The sequence below is a fragment of the Haliotis rufescens genome, unplaced genomic scaffold (genome assembly GCF_023055435.1).
Source record: "Haliotis rufescens isolate VD_foot unplaced genomic scaffold, xgHalRufe1.0.p SCAF_11, whole genome shotgun sequence".
NCBI classification, from domain to species: domain Eukaryota; kingdom Metazoa; phylum Mollusca; class Gastropoda; order Lepetellida; family Haliotidae; genus Haliotis; species Haliotis rufescens.
Window position 1 is genome coordinate 6805747 of NW_025963791.1, and position 17435 is coordinate 6823181.

Consider the following 17435-nt stretch of genomic DNA (forward strand, 5'->3'; position numbering starts at 1 on the left):
CACTGCGGATGGGAGCCCCTCGTTCAACGATTAAACAAAAGGGGGTCTGAGTTCTCTCAAAACCTGCTATCAGTTGTAAAATCTAGGCACCTAACATGTTAAAACAACATTGTTCTGATAACTCCATTTAAAATGATATTCCAGAACTCTATCCTTTTGAGGACATACGAGTTTGATGAGGGAGAACGCATACCTCCGACTCTGATGACCTCAGGAGCAGGAACACTCTCTGACTTCTTGGGTAGACTCAGCTTGCCTCCCTTCGTGCGACCTCTTCCCTTTTTCTTCTTCTTCTCCTCCCCTGTCTCCTGCGTGGCAGACTCTGTGGGCTGCTGTGAAGACGTCCCTGAGAAACAGTAAAGGTAGTGAGTGAATGTTGTTTTATGACAATCCTCTATGTTCCAGCAGTATGACGACCTGTAAATACCCGACTCTGGGCAGCATGAGCTGGTGGCTAATAGCACGAGTAACAATCCTTGAGTAGGTGACGCACAATCAGCCTGGCGACACACTGCAAGTTGCACCATCTTAACATCATTAGCATGAGATGGCCGAAGGAGTCGGATCCGAGGGTCCTTGTTTTCAAATATTAACCTCGTCAAGAATAATCTTTCGTTTTGTTATACCAAAATCCACTTGAAGTTTATGAAGCCTCTAAACCATCCTGTTTCATTACAGTAACCTAGCTGCAAACCGTGAAATTTGAGGACCAGACATCATCTTGTTTTCTAGGGGAAAGTCAATATCCATCACATGACAACATCAATACTCTCATGGAAAATCAATTTTTGAGGTCAGTGTCAGTCACATGATTTGGGGGTGATATTGAAATGTATTGTTTCATCATGTGGTACGGATTAACCAATTGAATTACAATTAATGCACCAATACCTGTGCTGTCTAGGCTTGGATCTTGGGAGCGAAGATCCTCCTCCAACTTGCGTCTCATGTCAGCATAGATCTGCTTGACTGGGAGGCCCCTCACACCAGTCTCCACCTCCCCCAGGAGTTCATCCATCACCCCCTCTGGCAGATCCATGTGGCAGCGGAAATCCTGATCACAACACATGAAGTGAAAGCATTATGAAAAACAGTTAAAAAGACATGAAGTCAATCAGGCAGACCTACTCCTAGTTTTCTGTGTCATAGACAAGATATCTCTTGACACGTGAAGATCCGGGGTAGAATAGGTCTTCAGCAACCCATGCTTGCCGTAAAGGGCAACTATGCTTGTCGTAAGAGGTGACTTATGGGATCGGGTGGTCAGACTCGCTGACTGCAATCCCAATTGCTCATGATATCAATCATTAGATTATCTGGTCCAGACTTGATTTTTTACAGACCGTCGTCATATAGCTGGAATATTGCTGAGTGTGGCGTTAAACAACAAACAAACAAGACACCTTAAAAACAGCAAGATAACTGCATTGAATGAAAGTCCTTTGTTTTAATGCAATTAGAATGCACTTGCCTACCTTGAATAGTTCAGATTTGGCAGGGGAGACTACTCTGTGACTACCAAGGTCAGCCCAGTTGATGACACAGCTCCGATGAAATGGCTCTGACGACCTCAGCGGTAATTTCACTGGTGCCAAGTTCCACACACTGTTTTCTGGGGAAAAAAGCATTTCATTGTCACATCATTGTCATCTAGAAACTGAATATTCAGCACTACATAAGTTTGTTCTACCATGTATGCAGGTTGGGTCTAAAGCCACCTCAAACAGTATTCCACAGAATTGGTTCATACACTATTAGCCGGAAAAATTCCTGACTTTTTCATGTCACAACAAAAACACAACAACTCAAAACAAGCATGAAATACACAAAACTATCAAAAGGCACCAATTTACCATTAGACCTATCTATGTGCCCAGTTTGGTGAAGAAATATTGTACAGTTTTCAAGATCTGCTCTGGAAAGGAGCACTACTGCCATTTTCATTCTAAGTAAAAGTTGTTGCCATGGAAACTCATAAAATAACTTTCTCAAAAATCACCAGTTCACCACAAGACCTATATGCCTAGTTTGGTTAAGATATTTTTCTATGTTTTTTTAGTTCTGCTCTGGAAATGAAATGTGATGGACGGACAGCACCCATTCCTATATCCCCTTTCAACTTTGTGTGATAATAATATCAAGGGCATTAAATACTATAAGTTTTGCAGATGAGGTGAAATGGGGTTTATATTGGCATTCAAGATTATTGCACTTATTTAGCAACATGCATGCATGTGTGACTGACTGGTTATGCTAGTCTGGACCAGTTAAATAGTCCTAGCAGTTAAATAGTCCTAGCCCACTGAGATACCATGCCGCAGTTTAACATGGATATCCTTCTCAGACACATTACACTGACTCTGACTTGTCGGAGCCGACAAGTCTTTGTTTTATTCCCTTAACACCGAGTGCCAGGCAGGTTAACAACAAGTACCATCTTTTAACATCTTTTGGTATAACTCTGCTGTAAATCGACCTTCCCAGCGGACACACTATCAAATAGTCCATGTCTATAACAGTGTTGGATGAAGAGCGCGTTTTTGCGTCTTGGACGCACAAAAATAAGTTTGAATGCACCTGCGTTATTAGTGTAACTGACATGTTTAAACATTTATAGCACCTGAAACATGTTGACTAGATTTATCAAGGAAATGCTGGATCCTGAACATACTCTTAAAAAACGTTTGATATGCCAATTATGTTATGACGCATTGATCATTGTCATAGTTACGACATGAACTCACTACTCAGTACAGTAGCATCAGAACAGCCATTGAACTTAACTGAATCCATAACTTCAAATCATTGGTAGATCTCGGTAAAAACATTCACAAATGTCTGTCACAATGACCCCTTACCAATGGCTGATAACCCGTGTACTGCCTTTTCATTTATGAAGTTAGATATTAACATGGATAATTTTGTGTTATAATATTCATTAATATCAAATGTTCCTTTTAAGAAATTGTTTGACCTTAATGTAAACCTCTTGGTCATGAGAGCAGGATGTGCCCTGATGTGAACCTTTCTCTCACTTTGCCTGTTTGTTGATATTTTGCGAAAAGATTTCTGATTTTTCACAACCACTGTGTTCTGTTGTTAATGTTATGTTATAATGCTATAAATTGGACCCCTCCATTTTTGTTTTGGACCCCTAATTTTATGATGAAGGGGTCCAAGTGACCCCAAGAAAAATTAAGCCAGAGCAGACACTGCTATAAGTTTTGCAATGATGCTTAATGCACAAAAATAAAATAACTGTTAGAAATCCTTCAACAACAGTAGAAACTAACAGTTTTAGTCCAAAATTTCCACTAGTCCTTATGATACCTTAACTATTGGACAATTTGGAAAGGTCTATAGGACTAGTGCCAATTTCTATAAAATATACCTTAATAGTAATAATACATAAAGTATTAAGATAAACTATCATAACAATGCTCTAAATTACCAAAATATTGAAACCATAAATTCGCTCGTTAAAAATTCATAAACCAAACATTTCAATAATTATATATTGAAACAATGTTTAATCTAACATTAATGCTATGTAAACTATGACTTAATTTAGGGTATCAAAGTAAACAAGCCTTAATTCCCATAATCCCAACTAAATAAACATGACCTGTACCACTTTATTATCTAGGTCTAAGCAGCACCTTAACTACCTAGGGTTATGCAACAGATATAGCTTGATGGTGATTTCACACACGTACCTTCCCGCAAGTCAGGTATTTGCTGCACGTGACTGATTTCGGGCAGACCAGTGTTCTCCATGATGCTCTGGACTGCAGCAACAGCAACGACCTGCCGCTTCAGTTTTTCAGGGACATCGCTCATGAGGAAAGCCTGACGGAGTCGCACCTTCTCAGGATCCTCTGGTTCCTGCAACTTCACCTCCGACTTTGACTTGCCCATGAAGATGGAAGCCAACTTGCCTGACAACAGAAAAAGGTCACATGAAAATATGCCTAAAAAAATCTTTTTCAATCAAATCAGTTTCTAGGATATGTTCCAAGGTTTGATACACATGTCCAGAAGGAAGCTATGTTCACTAAGAGCGGAAGAACTCTGTACAAGGGCTTCGACAACTAGAGTGTGGGTGATTGTCCGGTTTTTATTTAAACTTTCTCTTGCACTTAATACATACTTATCCATGCTAAACTCACCATAAGCTGAATTATTCTGTAAAACTTAAAATCCCAAATGTAATTCTCTGCCAAACAAACCAAACTAGGGCGATAAGAAAAAGAATGAGTAAGGCGGTCACCTGATCAAGTTGCTGAGGAATCAGGCAGTGCACAGACTATTGTTAGTGATAGTAGCTATGGTTATGGCTAGGATATGTTTGGGTGAAGCATTTTCTAAGCTGGAAACTTGTTTTGGGATCATGTCCTCACAGGGTTCGAGAAGAAGGATGTGATGCACAGTGTGAGATAGGATAGGTTCCATTATTTTTTCTTTACTTGGAACTTATACAACTGTAACATAAACATGATTAAGCCTTAGCTACCTACTCATAAACATAGGTCTCAATGTTTCAGAACATACCTTTTGATTTTGGTTTACTTGGACTATCCTTTGCCAATTTTCGAGGGCTGTCCTTGGCTTTCAGTTTTCGGGGGCTGTCCTTGGCTTTCAGTGTTTTGGAAACGTCTCGAGGTTTTGACTTCAGAGGTGTCTTTGAGGACTTCTTAACTTTGACTGGAACAGGTTTCTCTTCGGGCTCATCCTCTTCATCCTCCACAGTGATTGGTTCCGGTACGACCTGTACAGCCAAACGTGCACTGCGACGCCGGCCACCTCCATCTGTGCTACTGTCTAGGTCAACTATGCTGTCGTTTCCACTCGTTACAGATTCTTGTTTACGCTTGGCCTGGGGTTTTACCTTGGATTTCCTCGTCTTTTTAACTTTTTTAGCTTTCTCCAACAGCTGTTGAGCCTTAGCTTGCTTCTGCCCTTTCTGAAGCACAAGATGAATATATGAATACAGCGATAGAAACTAACTGTTTTAGTCCACTAGTCCTTATGATGATAACATATAGCAAAACCCTTCTACTATTCCAGAGCTCCAGATAAGCTTTTGGTGTTGTGGGTATTTTACCCATGCATTTTAAAATCATTGGGTATCAGTAATTCTATCTGGGTATTCAAATTTCTGTTACCCACTAGTTTTTACACATGTGGGTATTTAAGTTAAATATTTAAAAACACTATTCATCTAGTCCCTGCAAACTGGTGTCGTGTGGGTTCGAGAGCTTTATAGGACTCAAAAATACCACGATACTTCCACAAGAAAGTGTGATGGCAAATGATCATGATGTAACTGTCATCGTGGAGTTTGGAAAGGTTGACGGAATGCCTGTTTATAATTTCAAAATAAGTTACTGATTTGCTAATCGAATACGCAGGGTTACTTCACAATATTTTGATGATACGCACAAGTTTTATTTTTGTAGCTTATCTGTAATGTTTGTTGCGTATTTGATATGCTTGGATTTTACTTTACTGCGTAATTCTGCATTTCTGATGCGTATTTTACGCCGATACGCAGCTTATCTGGAGCTCTGTAGTCCTTATGATACCTTAACTATTGGGCAGCTTGGCAAGGACTACAGGACTAGTGCCAATTTCTAACGCTGGAATATATGTGGATCCTAAAAGCCTTCAGCATGCAGTGACTTATCTAGGACCAGCTCAGAGGCCAATGTTCGGTCCACAGTCTGCAGCATATGTCAGTAATAATGACCAATAAGGAATTACAAATTGCTTGGATTAAAATTGACTTCAACATTTCTATGTTTATAACTCCATGAACTCAAAAACATATTCAAGTCAATTTTTATAAATAAATTTTAACTTAACTATATTCATGATACGACAACAATATGAAATCAGTGACATCATTCAGATGCAACAATGCTTCACAACCTCTATTATCAGCCAATCAGGCAACAGTAGTCCATTAGCACGGCTGGTGTGTGTGCATGCAATTTATTTATTTATAGTTATAAGTAATAACTAATCACTGATGTTATGGCCTTGTGGAGGTAACATATGTTTCACTAACAACAGGATCAGTGAAGAGGAAGAGGCTAAATGCTTTGTTTCACATTACTGCTTTGAGTGCAATGTCAAAATACAAAGGCAAATAACTGTGAATTTAGGAAATTATTACAAAATAACACCACGGTTTTTAAACCTAGATATATAATTTTCAATGATTCAAACAGCTAAACAACTTTTCAGCATCCCACAGGACTGTTACTTGTGTCCATTCTCCATTTTTTGTGTTGTGTAAAACCCTGGACAACATCAATTCACATGCTTACTTTATTCACAGTCTTGGATGAGCGAGGAGTAAATTCACTTTCTTCACCACTGCTAGCCTTTTTTAATCTGAAAATCAAAAGTGACATTTCGGTCAGACAACTTCATTTCAAATGCTTGTGCAAGGTCACTGTAACCTCTTGAGGCCGGCCATGAAACTGGCAACATACATTATGATACATATTTGGGGGCATTAGCATGCTTAGTAAGTTAGGGATGAAGCAATGTCATCCTTCTGTTGCCTTGTCCCTTGGGATATTGCTTTGAAGTTTGGCAAGCAACACTGTATGCAGGGATATCTTACAAAATATCAAGATTGGTCAGTAACTTTCTGATAACTCTAGATAATGATCACTATACAGGGGCAGACACCACTGGTCATATCCAACTAGTCCATGCTCATTTTGGACTAGTGGTTTGTGTGAAAATCACTAGAATGTTTTGGAAAACCACTAGTCGCTCCAAACTCGCTGGCAAACAAACTAGTGGCCATGTATATTTCTTCTATAATACATATCAATATGAATTTAAGAAAGCGGTTTAAAATCAATAATACCTAATTTTCATCTTGATGGGCGTTCGTCTGGAGTCATCGAACTGAAGACTGCTGACTTGGTATTTTGGTCGACGAGTCCTCACTTCCTTAGGACTATCAAGGCCATCACTGCTAACCATAGAATCATCCTTCGTACTGTTTCCTTTGTCATCCTTCTTTTTCCTTCCTCGTTTCTTTTTCACTTGCTTAACTTTACTTATATCACCTTCCTCTGTGGGAATCTTGGCTGTTGATTTACCCTCAGGCTGTGTCCTTATTCTAGTCTTGGTAGAAGGGATGGTGGCACTGGTTGCCTTAAGGCCAGTTTTTGTGAAGCTGAGAGTAGCCTGGGCCGACTTGGCTGGCACAGCAGGACTATCGGAACTCTTCAGGAAAGCATCAACCTCAGCACTTCTGGGTGCTATCTCCACTTTTTCAATGGTAACTTCTTCTATCGGTTCTTCCACCTTCACTTCTGTCTTTAATGAAGCTTTATCTACTGATTTACCTTTCTTGGAGGCTTTATCCTTCTTAGTCTTAGTTGTGGATATCTCTTCCACAGTTTCTGAACTCAGCATTTCAATATCTTCATCTAGCTTGATAACACCGGGAGATTTGGGTGATAACACTATTGGTGAAGCAACTGACTGTTCCTCGTGTGATTTCTTCGAGTTACCGTTCTCCTTTATAGGCTGGTGGTGCACATCAGCCATCACTGTCACCACCTGATGCTCGGTGTTCTTATCAGGATTCACCTTGGTAAAGAAATTAAGGATGGAAGGAGTCTTTTTCTTCTCTCCATCATCCCCACTTGAGTCATCTTTCACAGGCTGAACATTCGTCTCAGAACCCTCCTTGAATAATGAAGCTTTGGCAGACTTTCTTTTCTTCTTTGAATCTCGCGATTTATTTGTGTCAGTAACTTCTGTGGGTTGATCTTCCGGACTGGCCTCGAGGATCTGCACCTCCTCATCCTGACGTGATGTAGCCACCTCCTCGTCCTGACATGATGTAGCCCTCTTCTCCTCTTGATGTGATGTATCCTTCTCCCCATCCTGGCACGATGTATCCCCTTTCTCGTCCTGGCACGATATATCCCCCTCCTCCGCTGCTGCCTCGTCTTTACATCCTTTTGGGGACAGGGACTGGATGAAGGCCTCATACGACATCTCTGTTGATGGGCACTTATCAGCAGGCACATCTGTCGGTTCACTGGTCCTGTTCCGCTTTCTTTCAGCATCATCACTGTCATTACGTTTCCTCTTCTTGGAAGCCTCTCCTTCGTCTGTAACTTTAGACTCTGAATCGTCCATTAGCTTTTTGGTCTCATCTGCCATAGGTGTTGAGGCAGTCACATCCTCGGTTTTTGTTTCCACAGATTTCTGTCTCTGTAAATTTAACTTTTTGCTGGATTTTTTGTTGTTGTCTTTGTCTGACTTGTCCACTTCTGCACAGTCCGATGCCTTGGTTTTACTTTTCTTCTCAACCTTTCCCTCTCTATGTTTACTCTTCCTTCTATTCGACACGCCCGACTGATTCAACAACTCTGTCTCTGTAACGTGACCATTGCATTTAGAGTTGGAATCATCACTCAGCAAAATAACACTTTCACTACTTTCATCTGCCACAGCAGTCAAATTATCGTTGTTATCATGACTTTGACCTTTAAAAAAACTTGTCGTCTCTTGCTTCTTCGAAGATTCAACTTCGTCTGCAGCCACCTGTAAACCAGTAGGCTCACTCCTTTCCTTCTGCTTTTTGCTTGCGTTACTCTTGTTTGGAGAAACGAAAAAATCAAGTATGGAGCTTTGTGGAGATCCAACCCCTGCCTTGGTGGCCTTGTCACACTGAAAGTCAACAACACACATTGTAATGAATAATAACAAAAGAATGAAACACAGCTTGCCAAACATAGCCAACAGGACAAATCACTGGTTTCAGAGAAAATTAGTTTGGTAAAAACATTTTAACATCTTAATCCAATTTCAAGATTAGTTCACACCGATTTTTGAGATCCGGCAAACCATCCTTGCCATAAAAGACAACTATGCTTGTCGTAAGAGGCACCAAACGGCATCAGGTGGTTAGGTTCACTGACTTGGTTGATGCATGTCATCGTATCCCAGTAGCGGGGATTGATGCTCATGATGTCAATCACAGGATTGTCTGGATTGTCAGACTCGATTACAGACCGCCGTGTGTGTGTTGTGTGTGCTTGTACTAGTCCGGACTGACGCTGATTTATAGTGCAAGCCTAGTGACTCCAAGCCGCCCAGACCTTGTTTTCGCCCCTTAACGCAAAGCGCCAGACGGGGTAACAACAAGTACCATCTTTTAAAGTCTTTTCGTATGATGCGACCGGGGATCAAACCCCGGACCTTCCACTCTCTGGACGGATGCTCTACCACTAGGCCACTGAGGCGGTCCCAAAATTCTAGACAACTAACACTGGCCTGCAAATAATCAAGTCTGGACAAGCCAAATCAGCTGATAATATTCATCACATTCAGTGTTAAGTCCCAATGCTGTTGTCGTACTATGGATCGTAATCAACAGATGACCAGAAACCATGCTAGTTGTCTCAGACAACAAGCATACATTACTGGGGACCAGTTCTGGCCTGCAACCTTCAATGAATGAATGAATGAATGAATGAATGAATGAATGAATGAATGAATGAATGAATGAATGAAAATGAATGTGAATGAATGAATGAATGAATGAATGAATGAATGAATGAATGAATGAATCTCACATTGATGCATAACCTTTTTCTAAATTCTTGTTTCAATTATCACAATGTAAGTAACCAATGATAGCAGTTTTTGAAATAAAGAAAATTGCCAGGCTGCCATTAGGACCCACAGACATTGGAACAGTGTCCGCAATAACTGCCCGCCCGCCCGCCCTCCCACAACTTTCCTCTACCTGCTCTGACTGTCAGGCAGATAATATCAAGACTATTTTAACAGTGGTAGAAACTAAATGTTTTAGTCCACTAGTCCTTATGATGATAACATATAGCAAAACCCTTAAAAATGGCAAATTTCTGCTTGTCCTTATGATACCTTAACTATTGGGCAGTTTGGCAAGGACTACAGGACTAGTGCCAATTTCTAATGCTCACTTACGGATTCAGTTTTATTATAATTCCTTGCAGATTCCTTGTTAAGTAATTGTTTGCATTATTTCAACTGAATCAAGATTTGTCTCTTCTTTTTTCCGCTCATCTTCAATATTTACAATGTCTGAATGGGGGATGGTAACTTTGAAGATGGGCAGGCCACACTCATGGGGCACCTGCCTGACTGTCTTTTGGGGTTTTAAAATAATTTCAAACACTGCTTTGCAACCTGTAGGCCCTGACTAAATTCTTCAGGCTCCCTCATTCAAAAACTGCAGCTCAACATGACAGATATATTGACAAGTAAATAAACTGCAGGCCATAAGGACCCATACAAAATTGAAACCATTGGCCTGACACAAAATGTAGCTGTCACTGGCCTAGGGCCAGGCGCTATTGAATGTCATGATAGACATGATAGAAGCCAGAATTCATATTCAAAGCGTGCTAAGCAGAGAGATACTCACCTCAATCTTGTCTTCCAACATTTTTGTATTAAGTGTCCTAGAAATCTGGCATATCACAGCAGCTGTAGTAATGTCATCATCTATGACATGAAGAAACTACATTAGTATTTCCCCCATCACTGCCCATGTTGGGATCAGAGACAAGACACAAATGCTATCTTTAAATATTATCAAGGACTTATCTAGATTTGCTCAAAAGCCGACATTCGGCCCAAATCTGCCACAATGTCAGTTACAAATCTCAAATTGGAATTACTCAATTTAATGTTACAATTGTTTTTCTTTTGATGGTGACTCATATTTCACTGATAATTAATAGCATCAGGAACAATAAAGAGGAAAAGGAAAAAAAATTCAATTACCATGATTACTGCATTGAATGAAATGTTAGTGAGTATGGATTTACGCAGCTTTTAGCAATATTCCAGCAATATCACGGCGGGGAACACCAGAAATAGGCTTCACACATTGTACCCTGTCGAGAATCGAAACTGGGTCTTCGGCGTGACGAGTGAACGCTTTAACCACTAGGCTACCTGACCGCCCCCGAAATAAGACCTTTAAAATCCCCAAATTTGAACAAGATGAACATTATTTCCCAATTTCAGTTGGAATCCTGGATAAATCCCCGGCTGAACATATCTGGCATATGTGGGATACACAGAGTCTGAAGTTATTAACATGGCAACACAGTGCTTTTCAGGTACCAAACCTTCTGCAAGATCATCCAACATACATCAATCATGCCTATCAACATACTGACATAATTAAAGGGACAGATGGTTGACTGTTCTGTATGTTTTTAAATCATACAAGAAATAATTTCTGAGGGTGATGTCACATGCCCAATTCAATTCTCAAACCAAAACAATAGAGCTCTGGACAGTGAAGCCGACCACGCAAGCGCTGCACAGAGTTTAACAGGAGAAATGTCGAGGAGAAAGCTTATATGTGTTTCTCTTACGGTGGAGTTATAAAATACAAACTGCCAGCTTGAGCAGATTAGAAGCCAGCGCTTATCAACATGATCAAAGCCAAGGCTACAATATAAATAATATGCCTCAGTCATAAGAAGCCAATCACTCCTACCCAGAGTTCCTTGCGTCCAGCTGAGAGCCTGTCACATCTTTCACATTCCATTCATGTGGGCTTTTCATCTGTTTCATTTTGGACAAGTCTACACATTTAAATAAATATATGTAATGAAATATTTAACTTTCATTGAGAAAATATCTCCTAAACGTGAAAAACTATTTCCATTTGTGTATTTATTCTCCACGTCCAGTCATCAAAGCACAATGGAGAGCTAGCAATATAAAGTCACTTTGATGTTTATTTGTAAAGCTATATTGTGCACCTCACTGTCGCAGTTGTGGTAGTATATCCATATAACAATACAAAACAACATGAAAAGCACACCGAAATGCTTTCATCATGTTCATTAGGCCTGTCTGTTCTTTTTTAAGAATAAGTGTGTTTGTTTACAAACACGAGAAATGTCTGGTCATGTGATAAGCCTACACCGTGGTTTGGTCACTGGAGAAGAAACAGAAGTAGGCGAGCAGAGCATGCTCAGGGGTCATTGGTTCTTGTTTACAAACAAAGCTTCAGAACGGTAGACATCCTGTCCCATTAACATCAACAACAGAAAAATTAAAACTGCCAATGATACCACTGATCACAGTGAGGTTGCTTGCTATAGAAACTTTAAATATAGATATTTACTAAAAAAAGGCTATCAGTAATCTCTATTCAACATTTAGCTTCGATATGAGTCATAGATACTTACATAATAATTTATGTTGCACTAAAATATTAGGACCTACCTACATGATAAATGAGACTTTCTAAAAGTTTACCATGAAGGAAGGTTTGTACATTGTTGTATATGAATTATATATTTTATCATTGTCTACATACTGGTATTATACAGTTATAACCTTATTTACCAAGAACAACATGTGAATATCAGTCTTATACAAGTCATGTAATTAATCCATTTGTTATTAAAATCTGTCTCTATCCAATGTAAAACAAATTTCCTTCGGGATAATAAAGTGTTGTCTTATCTTAAAGTAACATGGATACAAAGTGAGTGAGTGACTGAATATGGTTTTACGCCGCTTTAAGCAATACTCCAGCAATATCACGGCGGGGGACAGCAGAAATGGGCTTCACACATTGTACCCATGTCGGGAATCGAACCCGGGTCTTCGGCATGACAAGCAAACGCTTTAACCACTAGGCTACCCGACCGCCCCCATGGATACAAAGAGGACCCAACACTGGAGAACTTGTTACATGTAATCTATTAAAAGAAGTGGGAAATTGTGGCATTGACATTGGTGCTACTTACAAGGTACAGCAAAGTGTCAGCAGTAATCTCATCTCACAAATATTTACTCACTCTTCACAACTGTTTACATTTTCTACCATAGCCATTGAACAAAGGTTGCACCCTCTTTGTCCAAGTTTACTAGATTAATCTATCAGAGTAAGTTGTATTACAAAAATAGTCCATATTCTCATTTAATTTCCCCATGTTCACTTCAATAGTTGTGATTAGGATAAGGGTTGTGTTAGGGTTTCCCCATATTGAAACGCAAAAGCATGTTCTGGCAAACTGCACCGGCCTCGTAGGCCTAGTTCAATCACTGCTGAGGGCAAATCAACATTTGAGGACATCAAAACTATGTATCCCCACTGATCATGTTGATCATAAGTCATTGTCAATATACTGGTCAGATATACTGGCGTCCTTATGCAGGAGTCCCACATGAACACAATCACCGGCCCAGAATAGAGTATGTGATCGGAAATGTGAAGCTGAGATGTGTAGGCTAAGTGTGTGTGAAAATAATAAGTCTGCAAATATGACGAGGTCTGCTTGATTTGACTGTCGCCTGCTTCGAACACCCGGTCAATCTCCCAATCTATTGACACGATTGGATTAAGGATGAGATAGACACAATTTTGTCTCTGCCGAAAGCGCTATGGCTTCACAAACTGCATAAATAGTTCATGAAAACATAAATATTCTCTGAGTGGGAGAAATAGGAAGCATATTTCAATCATATCTTGACTTTATTCCAAATAACATTGACAAGGCCTGTCATTCATTTCTTGATTATGGATAAAACAGCCAATTCAGTCAGTTAGAAAATATCCTACAAAAACGTCATATAATAATATTCGATGTCTTTTCGTCAATAAAGGACATACCATTATGTTTCGATGGATCGGCTGCGTACAAAGTTTGTTGTTCATAACATTGGCGCCAATATCCTCCATTCATGGATGACCTTTGACCCACATCCTCTTCGTATTTTCTTGCAATTTGAAACTAATTTAGACGCAAGCACAAATTAATTCCCATATTTTATATTGACAATATCTTATCATACATAGATACATTTTTAGTAAAGCGAGAAACCCACAAGGAAGAAGTAGGAAATATCTAGTTTCGCATCGAATTATAAGGGAGATAACTCGTGTTGACCTAACCTTCAAACAGGTGCGCACTTTATAAGATTTCAGATCCACAGAGCCTCACTGACAAACTCACTTTGATTCAGCGATTAGAAAATCATATTTGCATTTTATATTGCCTAGTGAATCTTTCAACGGGTGATATTTTTACTATGACTGCCATTAGATAGATAAGAATTAATTATATCTGCAGACTCTCTGAGTGAATGGAAGAAAACGTTATTAATCAAATTTGTTTGTATGTTGATGTTCCAATAAACAATACTGAAAATATCTGGCTACTATGTCTAAAATAGCATAAGAAGCAATGGCGAGAGACTAATCTTAAGGATCCAACAGGGCAAATGAAATAAAAGTCAACACTAATTACGTTTTCGATTGCCTATCTAATGTTCAGATGTTTTCTCTTTTAAGATACAAATTCAACCGAGTCGCGAACCGACCAACACTGTCTGAGATGAGATACTGGTAGCATTGGCACAAAAAAAAAACATTATAAAACTCAATAATTAGATAAGAATTGCATACCCCCTTTCATTTGGCAATACTTTTTTGCAAAAGAATTACCTTACCTTACTTTCACACTTCTTAGTCTTTCGAGAGAGGCTATTCATTAACGCGAGTAATCACAAAATACCAGTGATGTGGACTTAAAAGGTGAATTGTAACGATGAGTCTAAACGTTTCGTGGGGAGAACCCAATAATTTACAGAATACGAAATAAGCTAACCTCTATATGTTGGGTTGCGGACAGTTGAAGATTTATGAGCGCTTCAAGCTAATGTTTGTTTTCTCTGTCATATATTTTCTTCAAAATGAAATTACGTATGGAAATAAGCATTTGGTTTTTTAATATTACTTAAAAAAGAAACGTAAAGGAGTATTTATTAAAGGTTTATGGTATTGTGATAGTACGACAGAACGTCTACCAGGAGACCAGGAGAGATAAACACCGGTAGTTGGATGCCTGGCTTAGCTACACCAAAAGACGTTAAAGAATGGTACTTGTTGTTACCCCACCCAGCACTCGACAGTATACTGTGTCTGAGTGGGGTATCCATGTTAAACTGTGTATGGTATCTCAGTGGGCTAGTACTATAAAACTGCCATTAGTCCGGACTAGTACAAGCATACACGCACGCACGCACGCACGCACGCACACACACACGCATCTTTCCATGTAACAGGTATTTTCCCATCAAATCCTTGATTATTACGTCTGGTATTTGATATGTTTTTGGCTGGATACACGGATGGCCCAGTCTTCGCCGCAAGTCGCTGTACAGAGTTGCGTCCCTTGGGCGTGCCAGAAACCTATGGTTGTAGGTTCGAATCCCGGTTAGCCCTGAATATGTTTCTTGGTTCGTCAGCTCGTGGGTTTAACCAAAGCTACAAACGACTAAGACCTACGTGCATCACTTCAATATTTCGTCGCACATCAAGCTGACATTCCGTGATAACTGATATGCTTATCAAAGTCACTCCCTCATTTTTGCGGTCCATTTCTCAAGGAAGAGGTTCGCTATTTACGGAGCACATTATCTATAAAACAATTAAGCTGCCTGATACCTATTTCAGTTGGAGCTTTTGCTGGAAAGCGTACTTCAATTTGACCTCAACCTAAACTGGATTTAGTGTGTATTTAGTTTTTCGATTTTCTATTTTCGTAAGGTGTAAAATGTTGTCAAATAAATGTGGTGGTTTTTTTTTCAATTTATTTCTTTTTTGGGTGGACAATTGTTTTGGTCAAACGATGGTAAATGCATGCCTTCCAGCATACTATGGGAATGATATACAGTAAACTACGGTTATAACGAACACGCTTATAACGAACTGACGGATATAACGAACTTACTTTTTTGTCCCGACTATTTGCTGTAGTTATGCTGTATATATGCTTACACCGAACTATGGTTATAACGAACTAAAATTAGCAGTCCCTTTAAGTTCGTTATAACCGTAGTTTGATGTACTTATATAAGCGCGTATCCAGTACAGTAATGGAATCTCGGACAAGGAACACAGAACCGTCCGTTCCTTTCCACTAACAAATTCCGAACTAATCTTTGAGTTAAAACGTTTGAAATATCAAGCGTAACGTGATCCATAAAGTAAGCACTGAACTCCCTTTTAAATTGACCGAAAGTGCCAACATTTGCTTTGAGAAAATGTCTTCAGCAATAAAATATGCATAAACACCAAATTGCGATTTTTCTTTAACGACGTTCATAAAGAAAATAACATTTAAACCTCCTATATAATGATAATGATCTTCTTCAGTTTCCAAAAATATGAACGCACAGCTTATCTAATATTTCTATAATAACATTTGTTTCATTTCTAAAAATCACTGTTCTTTCTACAATGATTACATAAGGTTTGTAATGTTGCTTTAAACGGCAATAAAATATGCATAAACACCAAAATGGGATTTTTCTTTAACGACGTTCATAAAGAAAATAACATTTAAACCTATATAATGATAATGATCATCTTCAGTTTCCAAAAATATGAACTCACAGCTTTATCTAATATTTCTATAATAACATTTGTTTCATTTCTAAAAATCACTGTTCTTTCTACAATGATTACATAAGGTTTGTAATGTTGCTTTAAACGGTGAACAGGGACACGCGGCTAGTCTGAATCTGCCTTGACACTGGTCGCCGGAGCAGCAGGGGAAGATGGAAGCAGCACGACGCGGCAGTTCAGACTAGCTATGAAGAGGTGATCGTTGTACTTTCATAGACCACTGGGTTATTCTCGGCTTAAAGAAAACACGTTAGAATTTCTCGATAGAATGTCAGTGTATGATTTGAGAAATATGATATGATAAACACTATAGCATATGTTTGTGGCATTTGTGGTCTGGCTCACTCGGTCTGCTAAACCCGCTAGTGCAGTGCTTCAGAACAACGAGTAGTAATTCAGGGCCAAGTGTGTTATATGAAACGCAAGCACCAATATTATGTGGAGTTGAGTACAAACCTATTGCCTTCTGATATTTGCTCAGGCTGACGAGAATCAAGCAAAAGAACGTTCCACCATGGGGTTCATCATCAGTAATGATCAATTCATCACCGTTTTACAACCAATAAGTCACAGGGCACTGTACGCTGCGCACAAGACGAGCAGTATGGAAAGGACTATCTATTTTGCAGACCGGCTTAACACTTTAACGGTCGTATTATTTTTTTTATTAACCATTTACTTACATGTTTCTATCGCAATTCGGATGCCAGAGATGAACCTGTGTAGCGTTCGTAGGTCGCACGAAACCAAGGGACTCCTTTAATACAAACCAACCACTTAAGTACCGAGTATTAAGGATGCGCAGATTATGCTTTTCGGAATTGTTAACGGATCTTGAGACCATAGTGTTACTCGTAGTGATTACAAGGTCGTTACCTTACATAACCTCTCATTACGCGCAAACATAAAGTTCCAGGAAAGTTCTTTGATATAACATCTCTTAAATATCCGGTTCACC

The 17435-nt window shown here is 39.3% G+C and overlaps 1 protein-coding gene across 3 annotated transcripts in view; it reads right to left on the reverse strand.

Annotated features, from left to right (window-relative positions):
- LOC124134274 (ATPase family AAA domain-containing protein 5-like) overlaps positions 1-13805 on the reverse strand; it is a 28559-nt gene extending 14754 nt beyond the window's left edge. For 2 of the 3 annotated variants that reach the window (XM_048392152.1, XM_046499002.2), the window contains exons 1-9: positions 13679-13805; positions 10457-10536; positions 6887-8712; positions 6333-6399; positions 4552-4963; positions 3717-3938; positions 1476-1612; positions 892-1054; positions 194-346 (exon numbers count right to left, since the gene is read on the reverse strand). In XM_048392152.1, the coding sequence (XP_048248109.1) occupies positions 194-346; positions 892-1054; positions 1476-1612; positions 3717-3938; positions 4552-4963; positions 6333-6399; positions 6887-8712; positions 10457-10536; positions 13679-13751 (3133 nt within the window). In that variant the 5' untranslated portion in view covers positions 13752-13805. Of the gene's footprint in view, positions 1-193; positions 347-891; positions 1055-1475; positions 1613-3716; positions 3939-4551; positions 4964-6332; positions 6400-6886; positions 8713-10456; positions 10537-11545; positions 11634-13678 lie in introns of all 3 variants that reach the window. The other variant, XM_046499003.2, reaches the window with a different exon arrangement.
- Between the last annotated feature and the right edge of the window lie 3630 nt (positions 13806-17435).